Source organism: Budorcas taxicolor, chromosome 11 (assembly GCF_023091745.1).
Source record: "Budorcas taxicolor isolate Tak-1 chromosome 11, Takin1.1, whole genome shotgun sequence".
Classification (NCBI taxonomy): domain Eukaryota; kingdom Metazoa; phylum Chordata; class Mammalia; order Artiodactyla; family Bovidae; genus Budorcas; species Budorcas taxicolor.
The window spans coordinates 97,980,848-97,994,170 of record NC_068920.1 but is presented as its reverse complement, the minus strand read 5'-3'; the positions used below and the strand labels follow the sequence as shown (position 1 = coordinate 97,994,170).

General features: G+C 40.7%; 1 protein-coding gene across 2 annotated transcripts in view; it reads left to right on the top strand.

The window, feature by feature from the left end:
• The first annotated feature begins 999 nt into the window (after positions 1–999).
• Positions 1,000–13,323, top strand: part of EFEMP1 (EGF containing fibulin extracellular matrix protein 1) — a 70,245-nt gene continuing 57,921 nt past the window's right edge. Inside the window, exons 1-4 of one of the 2 annotated variants that reach the window (XM_052648740.1) lie at positions 1,000–1,083; positions 2,324–2,411; positions 6,550–6,598; positions 6,762–7,163. In XM_052648740.1, the coding sequence (XP_052504700.1) occupies positions 2,331–2,411; positions 6,550–6,598; positions 6,762–7,163 (532 nt within the window). In that variant the 5' untranslated portion in view covers positions 1,000–1,083; positions 2,324–2,330. Of the gene's footprint in view, positions 1,148–2,323; positions 2,412–6,549; positions 6,599–6,761; positions 7,164–13,323 lie in introns of both variants that reach the window. The other variant, XM_052648741.1, reaches the window with a different exon arrangement.

Here is a 13,323-nt window from a genome sequence, read left to right as displayed (position 1 = left end):
TAGGACTGAGCGACTTCCCTTTCAATTTTCACTTTCATGCATTGGAGAAGGAAATGGCAACCCACTCCAGTGTTCTTGCCTGGAGAATCCCAGGGACGGGGGAGCCTGGTGGGCTGCCATCTGTGGGGTCACACAGAGTTGGACACGACTGAAGTGACTTAGCAGCAGTAGCAGTAACACTTAGGGCATATAAGGTTTTCAGAAAAACTGGTCAGGGTCCTTGGCTAAGAGGAGACTCTGCCTTGGGCCCCCCAGTGTAATAAACTGCACTCCACTATCTGCATTGTCCTTCTGAGTGAGTTTGTTTCCCAGAACGCAAGGCTACAACATTAAGAATGCTCTTTTTCTATATTTGAGGAAGCAGACACTCCCCTGGAGAAGGAAATGGCAACCCACTCCAGTGTTCTTGCCTGGAGAATCCCAGGGACGGCAGAGCCTGGTGGGCTGCCGTCTGTGGGGTCGCACAGAGTCGGACACGAATGAAGCGACTTAGCAGCAGCAGCAGCAGACACTCCCCTATCCTCTCACCCCCCCCCCAAAATATCTTAAAGATAAGGCAAAAGAACTAGTCCTATAAATGGGGTTAATTTACTCTCCTAGGATTCACTTATTGTGTGTGTGGTTTTTTTTTTTTAAGTAATTTCTCAGGACGCTCGCAAGCTCTCTAGGAGAGCAGTTTTCCACTCCGCGGGGCACGAGAAATTGCCTGGGAGGCTGGAGCATCACCAAGGCCTATTCAAATCCCAAACATCACATGCCAAACGTGCCATCTTCTGCCTAGAGTTCCGGCGCGTCTGGGAACTAAGGGTGAGGGGTTGGGAGGGGCGGGCAAGCGCCCTCGGAGGAAGGGGCGCAGACCCAGCTGCGCAGCGCGCCCTCCCTCCGGGTTTGCTGCGCTCAGCTCAGCCCTTGCGCCTCCCTCAGCTCTCTCCTCCGCCCCCCTTGGCCCTCCCTTTTTCCTCCTTTTCTCCTCCTCCTCCTGCCGCGGCCGCTGCCAGACCTCGCCAGTTCAGACCCACGGGGCTGCCCTCCCCTGCGCTCTCCCCTCGCTGCCCGGGCCCGGAGCGCCGCGCGGCCGCGCAGGTAGGAGCCCCAGAGCAGGGGTCACACCAGCGCACCCAGTGCCCGCGGGGCCGCGCGCCGAGGAGTAAGTGGGGTGACTTGAGGGGTGCAGTGGACCTGAGAACTGCCCCCACACAGTGCAGGATCTCTCAGGCAGAGAGGGAGGTGGAGGTGTGAGGTCTCGGAATGCGATCTGTCAGGATGTGCGAGCACTAGGTGACATCTGTTTGGATGGGCATGTGTGTGCGTGCCGACAATCAACCGACAAGGCTTTGCCCGAAAACGAAGTTTTAAAAGTTTCAGGGGGCCAGTGTGTGAGATTTAAGCCGCACCTGGATTCCACCGGAACTGGTTAGAAGCTGGAGCACCGAGCAGCTCCCCAGAGACAGCCGCCTGTTAATATGGTTAAGAAAGGGGACCTCGCCTCCCTGAGGACGCCTGGCCGGCCGCCCTGAAACTGGTACTTCGGGCTACGGTGTGGTTCCCCAGTTCTGGCCTTAGACAGACCGGATCCTGAAGGTAGCATTTCGGGGACCGAGACACCCGTAAGGCGCGAGGGAACTAGACGCTTGGGCTGTTCCTCTACACCACCTGGGGCTTTTAAACAAAGCTGCTCACAGAGAACGCGTGGAAATGCCACTTGGAGAGTTTGCGCTGGGGAATGTTGAGAAGGAGTTCTGAAGGGCAGGTATTTTACTATGGGAGTAGATTGCTCCGGAGTTTCGCTGTGGTATTTTGTTTAAAAAAAAAAAAGTTTGAAGCCAAGATAATTGATATTGGTTCACAAGTTTTTCTACTGAACTTTGCAAGGAACTTAACTAGCTAGAGGTGAGCTTATAGGGAAAGCCTTAACGTTCAAAGGAATGTGAGATTTGCTGCCCCACTTCCACCCTCGAAAAAAAAAAAAATGCACCGTCACCTTTGAAATTAATTACCCTGTATTCTTTCTCTTTCACCCCCTTTCTCGAGCCTATTGTAGGTGCAGTGTAAATTGCGTATCTTACAGCTTTTGTGTATGTTCATCGTAGCCGGACAATGTAAATCGAAATGTAATTCTGCAGCCGTCTTCAGCCTTTGGTGTCCGGTTTGGCCAAGGGAAAGTTGAGGAGGGGGTGGGGAGATGAGAAGTAGATTAGAAGTTGTGTATGACAGAGCCTCAGCCTTCTCCACCTTCTCTACCTTGCTGGTTACTTTACAGCTGAAGTTTTATTTTCCTCCGCTGCAGCTGCTAAGCATCGGTTTGTACTGTGTTTTATTTGAGATTCACGATGTTGAAAGCCCTTTTCCTAACTATGCTGACTCTGGCGTTGGTCAAGTCACAGGACACTGAAGAAACCATCACATACACGGTAAGGGGTGATGGAATTTGAGACAACTGCGGTTCAGTGGGATTCTGTGGCACAAGGGAAACTTTATCCAGTCCTGCCAGTCTATGTGGGCTATTCTCTGTGGAGGGTAATAAATTAAACCAGCGTTAGCAAGGTTCACGTTTAAGATACGTTGCAAATAGCCCGTCCTTTCAAAAGTTCACTTAGATCGCCATTTGAGATAGGGACCAAAATGTAAGGATTTATGCAAGTCCAAAAAGGAAACTCCTTTAAAACAAAAATCCAAGTAAGCTACATGTTTATGAAACATTCAGCATATTAATGAGTATAAGTAATTGGAAAACATGAATTACAATATATATGCAGATAAAACCAGAACTCAAGGAGTAAGACTCAAATAGGAATGTTAAATATCATAAAAGCCCATCACCTCATTTGTGCATGAGACTTATGTTCTCATGTAAGTGGATTTTCTCGACTTTATAAAGGCTATTATTCACTTACAATCTAACTGATAGCTCATATAAATGCCGCTCAGACATGTGTTACCAGGATGCAGTATTTGGTAAAATGCATTGTGTGGAATTTGGTTTTGTATTTTCTGATTAGCATATCTGATATTTCCAAGTAATTTTTATTAATTAGCTAATTGTATGAGTACAATCAACATTGAATAAAGTATTGAAAATATCATCATCTAACCACCCCTCCCCACCACTGCCCAGAATGGATGGTGAGAACAGAGAGCAGTGCTTGCCTCACTTCTGTTGAGTTTGTTTGCACCTCTGTTTTGTGTTTTCTAGTCTTTAATCAGTGTTGTGAGGCAAATGACATTTGTCCTGGATCAGAATATGAAAAACATATTTTTCTACTTGCTCCCAACTTAAAATTAAGTAATCTTACTCAAAAGAATGTTGAAAATTTTTGAAAATAAAACTCTTAAAAGTGAGCTAATGTTAATTACTGATAATAAACATTATCTCACTTTTTTGATACAGTATTATCCCTAGAATGATAGTATTCATCTGGCAGATGTTCCTTGTTGTCCAGATCAACTATAAATCAAATGGGGTTTAGTATAAATATTTTGTTAACTTAATGGTAAATGTAGTTGCTTCCTCTGCTGAAGATAAATAAAGCAAGAGAAATGAATACATGTGTTGTTTATCTTCAGATGAAATTGTTTTGTTCTTCGAGCTAAACTTACTACCTTCTTAGGGAGTTAAAATTAAATTAGCTACCCCCTTTTATATTCATGTAATAATAGATTTTATTGCTTTTTACAGTTGCTTATCTTGTACTCCCTTCCCTTTGCTAATCACCTAAACCTTACTCATCTTCAGCAGAGAAAGTTCCCTGTGGTTTAGACACTGTAGTTTTAAGACCACTAACTAGGGTTCACCAGTAGTGTACCAGGTTTCTCAGATATGGCACCCTTTCTGTGCCAAGATTAAATCTATTCTCTTTTAAACTGTATATGGCTATTAGTTCATGGTTAAAGGACAAGATGTAACTATTTTGTTAGTAACTCCCTATGGAGACACTATCTCTTTTCATCCTCATAGCAAAATATGAGCTAAGTGGCATGCTCTTACTTCTACTAACAGTAGAACTAAAGATTAGAGAGGTATCTAAATTAAGGACTACACAGCCAAGAAGTGGTGAAACTAAATTCAGTCTAGGCTTGTTTAATATGATCCATATTGAATGTCCTGGAACTGAAACCCTAAAACAAACTGCAAGTCTCCTCTATTTAGCATACAAATTTATCAAGTGAACTACCATTCTACCTGGCTTGAATGATACTTTTCAGAAGGATGGGATCATATCCACAAGACAGCCTCATATTCTCCTTTCATATTAAAGATAGGATCCATTCAGTTATGTATTCGTCATGTACCTGCCCTGTGCATAAGCAGTTCTCATCACTATCAAAACAATTCAAGCTTATTTGTTTACTAAAAAATTTCAGACCTTAACCTTGGGGAATTTACTTTGAGAAAAGTACTGTTGAAAAGTACTAAGTATTATGCAGCTTATACATGTTGCTAAAGAAATACAAAAGCAGAGAAGTGATTAATGTTCATACTGGCAACCCACTCCATTATTCTTACCTGGAGAACCCCATGGACAGAGAAGCCTGGTGGGCTACCACCCACAGGGTTGCAAAGGTTTGGATACAACTGAAGCGACTTAGCGCATGCGGCCTTCAATAAGCGACTGGCTTATTGAAGGAGTTAGAACTTGCTGCTACTTCTTGAAGGAAGTGAGGACTTTGGATTATTCTAAAAAGGCTGAAGAGGCACCTGAATCAGAAAAGGTGGCATAATCAAAGACTAGAAGGGAACATAGCCAAGTCAAGTTCAAGAGGTGACAAGGAGCTGGGTGGTATGGAGAACCTAAAGATGGTAATAGTGGAAGATGAGGGGTCCACAGGCCCCTGTGAGCTCTTAGATGGAGGAGCAGTGTAACCAAGAGAGCAAAGAAAGGTTATCATAGAGGCTTGTGTGCTGAATGCAGTGATATGGAGACCAGCTAAGGAGATTTGCCTTCTCATGAGGTCAGGAAGGCTTACACCAACATGGGAGATATAAAAATGGACGCAATAACAGCAGAGCTTGAAGGAAAATAATGGAAAAGTTGATGTTAAAATTGTTATCCTGGTTCCTGAGAAATGTGGTATAGTCCCTTGGACAGTGTTGGTAAAAGTAGAAGCATTAGTTTGGGAGATAAAATGAGTTTAGTTTTCACCTTATTAAGTCTCGGAAGTCAGTAAAATATGTAAACTCATCTCTGTCTCCATTCAGCTATTTATTTGCCAAGCCTCTGTTGTTTGCCAAGCAACTCTTGGCTCTTATGGAAGAATTTAAGTTTATTTGTTTGTTTACTCTACTTCTGCTTAATCCTTCCTGAAACCTCTTCCTCAAATCTGCATGTGATCAGATGTTTTCTTGAGCTTAAGAATTCCTCAGAGGCCTCATCAGTTAGAGCAGCATGTCTCAAGAAGTAGCCCATAGATAACTTGTATCAGAATCACCTGAGATGCTTGTTAGGAATTCAGATTCCATGCCCCCTACCTGACCTACAGAGTCAGAGCCTTTGGTTGGTCCCAGGAATCTCATTTTAACAAACACCAGACTTTCTTAAGCATAATAAAGCTTGAGATTCACTGACCTTCAAGGTCAAATTCAGTTCCCGCTTGCCTTTCCAAAGAAAGGCTTCCCAGGTTTGGCCCTGCCTACCTCTCTTACCTCACTCCATCCACCCAGGACTACTGGTAGCTCCTTCCAGCTTTGCACCTTTGCTTATGTGGTCCCTCATCCTAGACTTACCACATCTCCCTGGAAAAAAATCCAACTCACTTGTAGCTTCGCCCACAAAGCCCTCCTTTCCACCTTGTCATGCCTATCCACAGTCCTGAGCAGAGTCCATCACTCCTTCCACAGGTGAACTTGTCTCACGACACCTGACATCTTGCTTCAGCTAATCTACCTGTCTGTCTCCTCTTCAGGCCTGTGAGCTGCCTAAGAATGGGAACAAGATCTTAATCGTCTTTGCTTTCCCAGAGACTAGGATGGTGCCTGGTGTGAAAGAGTACTTGACAGATGGTTCTGTCAGTGAGTGAACTAGAGAGGACCTTTAGAAACTGAAGCTGGGAGGCAGGCCATGGTATGAGAAGACGGATCAGGACTTAACTGCATAGGAATGATAAGGAAAGTCAGGTGCTGGAGTGTTCTAAGAGGATTTAGAGAGAGGGGGAATAGTCAAGGGCTGAATAAAAGAACTCAGTTGGATTTTTTTTTTTTTTTTTGTAAAATTTATAATGTGGAAGAAGGGTCAAGTAAAGCAAAAAAAAAAAAAGAGAGAGAGAGATTACAGAGTATTAGTATCAAGACAGAAAGGAATTCCAAGATGGTTATGGGCAACTGGATCCAATGGAAATGCAACAAAAGAGCTGAGACAGGTGGTGATTGAGAAGGGATCCCTGAAGCAGTCCAGTGCACAGATGTGTCTTTTTTGAAAAGCTACAGAATGTTAAACTATCTCATCATCTATGTGGGACTCTAGTGCCAAGACTGTTGCCATAAATATGAAGCTTTTAGAGTGACTTTTTAGAGAGTGGATACTCAATTAACTGTCTCCTGGCCCCTCTTCACAGCAATGCACAGATGGATATGAGTGGGATCCTGTAAGACAGCAGTGCAAAGGTGAGCCAGCTTCAAAAACGTCCCATCTGATCATAGCTTTCTGTCTCCATCTAGTATGTCCTTCATGCCCCACCTGTATTATACCCAAAAGGTGTAAGCATGTGTTTACATGTTTGGTTTCCCCTGTAAGAAGATTCCTGACTTATTTTATTACTCACCACAGATATTGATGAATGTGACATTGTCCAAGATGCTTGCAAAGGTGGAATGAAATGTGTCAACCACTATGGAGGATACCTCTGCCTTCCTAAAACAGCCCAGATTATTGTCAACAATGAGCAACCTCAGCAAGAAACACCAGCAGCCGAAGGTGTGGGTGCAGCTGCAAATGCAGCTGCGACCTCTAGTACAGGCACTGGGGGTGTGGCAGCCACTGGCATCGCTGCCAGTGGAGTGGTGCCTGGGGGTGGTGTTGTTGCCAGTGCTGCTGTTGAAGTGCAGACTGGCCGAAATAACTTTGTCACCCGGCGGAACCCCGCTGACCCTCAGCGCATTCCCGCCAACCCTTCTCACCGGATCCAGTGTGCAACAGGCTATGAGCAGAGTGAGCATAACGTGTGCCAAGGTAAGCATGACTTTCTATGCTAATGAAAAAGTTCTTGCCCAAATGCACCTTGTGGTGAGAAAGACAACAGCTCTCATTTATTGAGAGATTCCCCCTCGCCGTTCTTCGTGCTAAGTGCTTTGCCTGCTTTATCATATTCAATCATCACAAAAATCATAAAAGGTAGTTGCTGCCTGTGTCATCATCATTTCACAAATGAGGAAACTGTGTCTCAGAGAGGTCACCAATGGTTCTCAACCTTAGCAGCACATATTTAGAGTCACTTGGGAGCCTTTAAAACTTCTGCATGTCCAAACCACACACACCCTAGCCCAATTAAATAACACTCTCTGGGGATGGGTTCCAGGAATCAGTATTTTTTTTAAGCTCCCCAAATGGTTCCAGTGTGCAGCCAAGTTTAAGAACCAGGGGTCACACAGGTGGTGAGTGCAGAGCCAGCCTTCAAACCCAGACAGATGGGGTTAGAGTCACAGCTGTCAAAAGGAGCAGTCAAATTACTCATTTGGAATTTGAAATTGTGCTGTCAAGCTACTCCACAAATGCCCCCCTTTAAGGTCTCTTAATTGAACTTGCCAGTGTCTTGTTTTCCTCACTGAGGAATAAAGAAATGGGACTTCTGCCTGTCATTACCTTTGAAGGAATCTTCCCCCACTCACACTTATATCTATTCTTAAGCTCTCATTTGAGCACATTTTGCTTATATCACTTGCACCATGGCACCATCTGCCTGGGTTTTTCTGTTTATTCTCACAAAGAATACACATCCGGTAGACTCATGTTAGCAAACTGATAAGAATCTTGGGCTTTGAAGACGTGTAGCATATGAACTAACTGGACTGTGCTAAGGGATTTTCTTCCTCTTTGCCTACTTAGCAAACCCTTTTAGATCTGCCTGATGTGGCCATAGAAGCTTCGGACTACTTTTTCACTGCCAGGTGCTGGCTGGGTATACCCCATATACACCATAAGTGCCTGGTACACACTGGCCAATAGGAAGGGCCCAGGAGTTCTTACCTTCTACTTACATAAGTGAAGAAGAGAGCACCTTCCTCCCTCAACACAGAAGGGTTCAACTGGGGTCACCTACCTGCTGTATTAAGTGAAAGAAGCATCTTTTGGTCTTCTAGGACGCTGCCCCTTATTCACGAGTGTTGAGTTTTATCTTCTGTATAAAAATATAGTAGATTTTAAATGGTTTATAGATGAAGTAAGGAAACCTATCAGGCTCTGACTTTTATTATTTTATATTTTGCGTTCAAATTTTCAGTATCCCACATCAAGAGCTAAGCCATGCTGTGATGGTGTCACTTTTCAGAGTGCCTATCTTATTAGCATCTGTTTTGTGTTACTGTCATGAGTCAGAATTCCAATTCAGCATCTGCTTGATATTCAGATATTTAATTTAAGGATTATGTCAAAGAGATAACCTCATGAGGTTATTTATATATATATAAATAAATATATATTTACAAATAAATATATATTTATATTTGTATGGTGTGTGTATTTGAGTGAATATTGGTTTAAAAATACCTTGAATTTATTTAAGATAGCAACTTTTAATTGTGTTATTTAAATATATAATTATATTGGAAGGTTTGGTGGTATTTTTCCAGAAACTGAAAAGGTTTGGTGAAAGTTTTAAAAGTATTGGCTTTTACATATTGAATTATTTTTTTATACTTTGGACATATGTTTGGATGGTACTTAGGAGGGGAAAAAAGCAGGTAAATTCATTTATCAGAAACTACAAAGTTTATGATCCATCATTGACAGTTGTGGTTAAAAGCAAGAAGAATGCCTAGAATCGAATGAAGTTCTAGAATAAAACATATTCAGGATTTACAACATGCATTGGTTACAGTAAAAACTGTATAATAAAAAGTGAATAATAAAAATGAAATCCTATTTAATCTTTCTTAAACAAAGATTTAGACTACCTTACAAAGTAAGGTCTTTTCTTCTTTGGGAATTTCTTTTTCAGTTATAAGCTAAAACTCTTAAATGCTTATGATAGATGCTAAATACATATTCATTGATTGTGTGCACATGAGGCATTTCCAACCCAAACTGTTTTGCATAATTCAACCAATTTCTACAATTTGAGATTGGGGGTCTGTATCATTAAAAGCAGGGTTAAAAGTTTTTTTGGATGACTTAAGGCTTAAGTTGGATTTCTTCCCATCACACACTTTTGCAAAGTGCCCATAAATGTGGATTTACTAAATTGTTGATAAAAGGGGGTTATTTAATATGATAACAACAGGATAATCTGTCTAGGGAATCTGACTAACATAAGTCAAGTCACACTTGTGCCCATTTATTATTGAGCTGATCAAACATGCAGTCCAGCTTCTTCTAATTGCCTACAGATGTATGACATTCTCATTCCAGGCCAGCAGCACAAAATAATGTTTTATAACCAATGTGAAAGTGTAGGGACTTCTGCTTAAAACAATAATGTGCTCCAAGGACCTATATTACTGACATCATTGTAGAGTTTGAGGAACTTTCTGTTTTAATAAAGATCTCCATTCTCCTTTTAAATGTTGCATACTTATGACTAGTAATCCAAACACATTTACCATGATTGCTGGATCAGAATAAATGAATGCCTAAGATGAGTCATATTTTTGTCATAAAATTATTTCTTTTTTCCATATATATTTTTCAACAGGTACATTATCATTATATACCTTAAAGCTGAGGACATTTTTAATGTAATGACTGAAATCTGAACTGTATTTCAATGTTAGTTAATTGTGCCTTTGCATGCACTGTTGGCACTTAATAATTTAAATACCACTAGATAGTTTAAAATATTTCTATATTAGGGACTTCCCTGGTGGTCCAGTTAAGACTCTGCATTTCCAATGCAGAGGGACAAGAGTTCAATCCCTGGTCAAGGAATTAAGATACCTCATGCCATGGGTAGTGTGGCCAAAAATAAAAAAGTAAATAAAGAAATGAATTCTATTTTGTAAATATATTTTTAACCAGCTTTCCATGTTTTAACATTTAGTCAAAACATGATTCTTTAAACTTTATTCATCTATTTGTCCAGGTTTTCTTCAATTTTATGCAAAACCAAGGGGTTTAAAACATAACATCCAATTATCAATTCACAGTAAGCATTTTTTTCCAGGTAATTTTTACCAAATGAGCATGATACTGGGGAAGTCATTCACACTGAGAATTTCAAATGACAGGTGGCATCTTTCAGTTTAGTCGCTCAGTCGTGTCCAGCTCTTTGTGGCCCCATGAATCGCAGCACACCAGGCCTCCCTGTCCATCACCAACTCCAAGAGTTCGCACAAACTCATGTCCATCGAGTCGGTGATACCATCCAGCCATCTCATCCTCTGTTGTCCCCTTTTCCTCCTGCCTCCAATCCCTCCCAACATCAGGGTCTTTTCCAATGAGTCAGCTCTTCGCGTGAGGTGGCCAAAGTATTGGAGTTTCAACTTTAGCATTAGTCCTTCCAATGAACACCCAGGACTGATCTTTAGGATGGACTGGTTGGACATCCTTGCAATCCAAGGAGCTCTCAAGAGTCTTCTCCAACACCACAGTTCAAACACATCAATTCTTCTGCGCTCAGCTTTCACCATCCAACTCTCACATCCATACATGACCACTGGGAAAACCATAGCCTTGACTAGACGGACCTTTGTTGGCAAAGTAATGTCTCTGCTTTTGAATATGCTATCTAGGTGGGTCATAACTTTTCTACCAAGGAGGAAGCGTCTTTTAATTTCACAGCTGCAGTCACCATCTGCAGTGATTTTGGAGCCCAAAAAATAAAGTCTGACACTGTTTCCACTGTTTCCCCATCTATTTACCATGAAGTGATGGGACGAGATGCCATGATCTTAGTTTTCTGAATGTTGGCAGCTATCAAATTTCATGAAGATCACTTCAGTGTCACATGCCTGGAGTCATGTAAAAATTAAGCTTTAGAAATTAATTATTTTTCCATGAAATATCATCCACTTCAAAGATAACAGATATTCATCTGTTCCTAAAGGAAGTTGGATCTTCAGTGCATAGTCACTATTGTAATCTTCAAAGGATATGGAGTTAGAAAACACTAGTTCAAGTTGAGAAAGGATTTTTTTTTACCATATATAATGTTCTAAGAGCCCCATTCTTGTAGGGGAAAAAATAAGAGAAATAAGAATCAGTTGCCCAATTGAAAGGAATTTGTCCACTTAATTGAACTTTCAAAAATTACATGTAGAATATTTTGAATGGCTAGTAATTAAATCATTACTAAACTCAGCCAGGGTTTGCAAGTATCATTACTTACTTGCTTAAGAAACCATGCCATTAGAAAATGAACTTGATAAAATGTCTAATAAAGCTGATTGTGGAGTCAAATCCAGAGTGCAGTTCCTGGCTTGTATTATATAAGGTATAACTGAAAGATGTGAAAACATATCCTAAGGTTTCCAACCATCTGTGTCTACCCAAGACTGTCCTGATCTGAAAACTAAATGTCCCACTTCCCTGGAAATGCCTCAGTCCTGGAGAAATGGAATTGTTGAGCACCTCAGCAAACCCCCAATAAACAAATGTTCTGCACACCACAACCAACAGTGGGAAAGTTTCAGTGTTAAAGCCACTTTTTCAGGTTAAGGCATTGTTTGTCCAGTAAGACTGTGTTTTCAATTTGTTTTAAACTTTGAAAAACAATATTTCATTGATCTTTATGTACCTGGACAGAGCCTTTCTTTGTAGTTGTCAGGATTCTGCCCATTTGTCAATTTCCACATTGTTCTAGATTGCATGTATAGGATACCTAGACATTAGCACCTACATACTTGGATATATGTCATACCATAGTTAGTTCATCTTTCCTCATTTCCACTGGGAAAAATTTTCACTCAGCTAAATTAAAAACCATACTTCAACTACAAACTTTTGTTTGCCAAATTTCTTTTTTCAGTTTTAGCTGTATTTTCAACGATTTTATTTGATTTCTGTTATTATTACCTATGATGCAGGAGCAACTAAAAAGCTAAAAAGAGAAATATACTGCCTTTTGTAAAGGCTAAAGGAATTAAAAAATTATACTTAGGGTTAAAAAGCTCCACACTCTTGGAGACCATATATTATCTTCTGCACGTTTCTTTATAAACATAACTAAAGTACTGTTTTGAAAAGGAAAAAAGTTATTATCTATACAACTACTTTAAAAAAGAGAAATTTGAACTAACACATAGAGATTCTCAGATGTTAGGGACATCTCTTGTTGGCTTCTTTCATTTGAAACTTAAATGATATCATATCCAAAGGAGGATTTATAAATTACAGTGTAATCAAGTAGCTTAGCATTCTAGGCATTGTCATTACCAAGCAACTTTCAAGTACTAGCCTTTCGTTCATCCTCACTACTGTCATTAGGGTCTCTGGTTGCTCCGCTTAGTTTTGTGAAGAAGTGCCTAATTTTTGTTATATATAATTATACAGCCCAGCAAAGAGCTTTGATCTCAGAAAATAGATATTTTGCAAAAAGAAGACTATAATTGAGTAAATTATTATATTAACAGAAAAGAAATATTTCAAGCAGAATGTAAAATGGGTATTTCACCTACTAATAGTTTATTGTGTTTAGGTGTTAATTATCTTTGAGTATCTTAAAATTCTCTAAGGCCATGTAAATGCATAGAAGTTGAGTTTATAGGGAAAACTTAATTACTTTTTAAATAAGCTGATGCCATATAATTGCATTGATTTCTTCCTGAAAAATCTAGCATTGTTTCATGATTTATATCTCCAAACACTATAGTCATCAAATTTCAGTTAATTTAAGACATACTTTAATACACATTTGTAAATAATATGTACATCTTTGTGATTCATGTATAGTCAGAAAATTCCTTCATAAAAATTGAATGATAGTTACTTGAGGTAGAAGGATGGAAGATATTGATATGATCACACTTCTGCCACAAAAGACTGCTGCTGCTGCTAAGTTGCTTCAGTCGTGTCCGACTCTGTGCAACCCATAGACGGCAGCCCACGAGGCTCCCCCGTCCCTGGGATTCTCCAGGCAAGGACACTGGAGTGGTTTGCCATTTCCTTCTCCAATGCATGAAAGTGAAAAGTGAAAGTGAAGTCGCTCAGTTGTGTCCGACTTTTAGTGACCCCATGGACT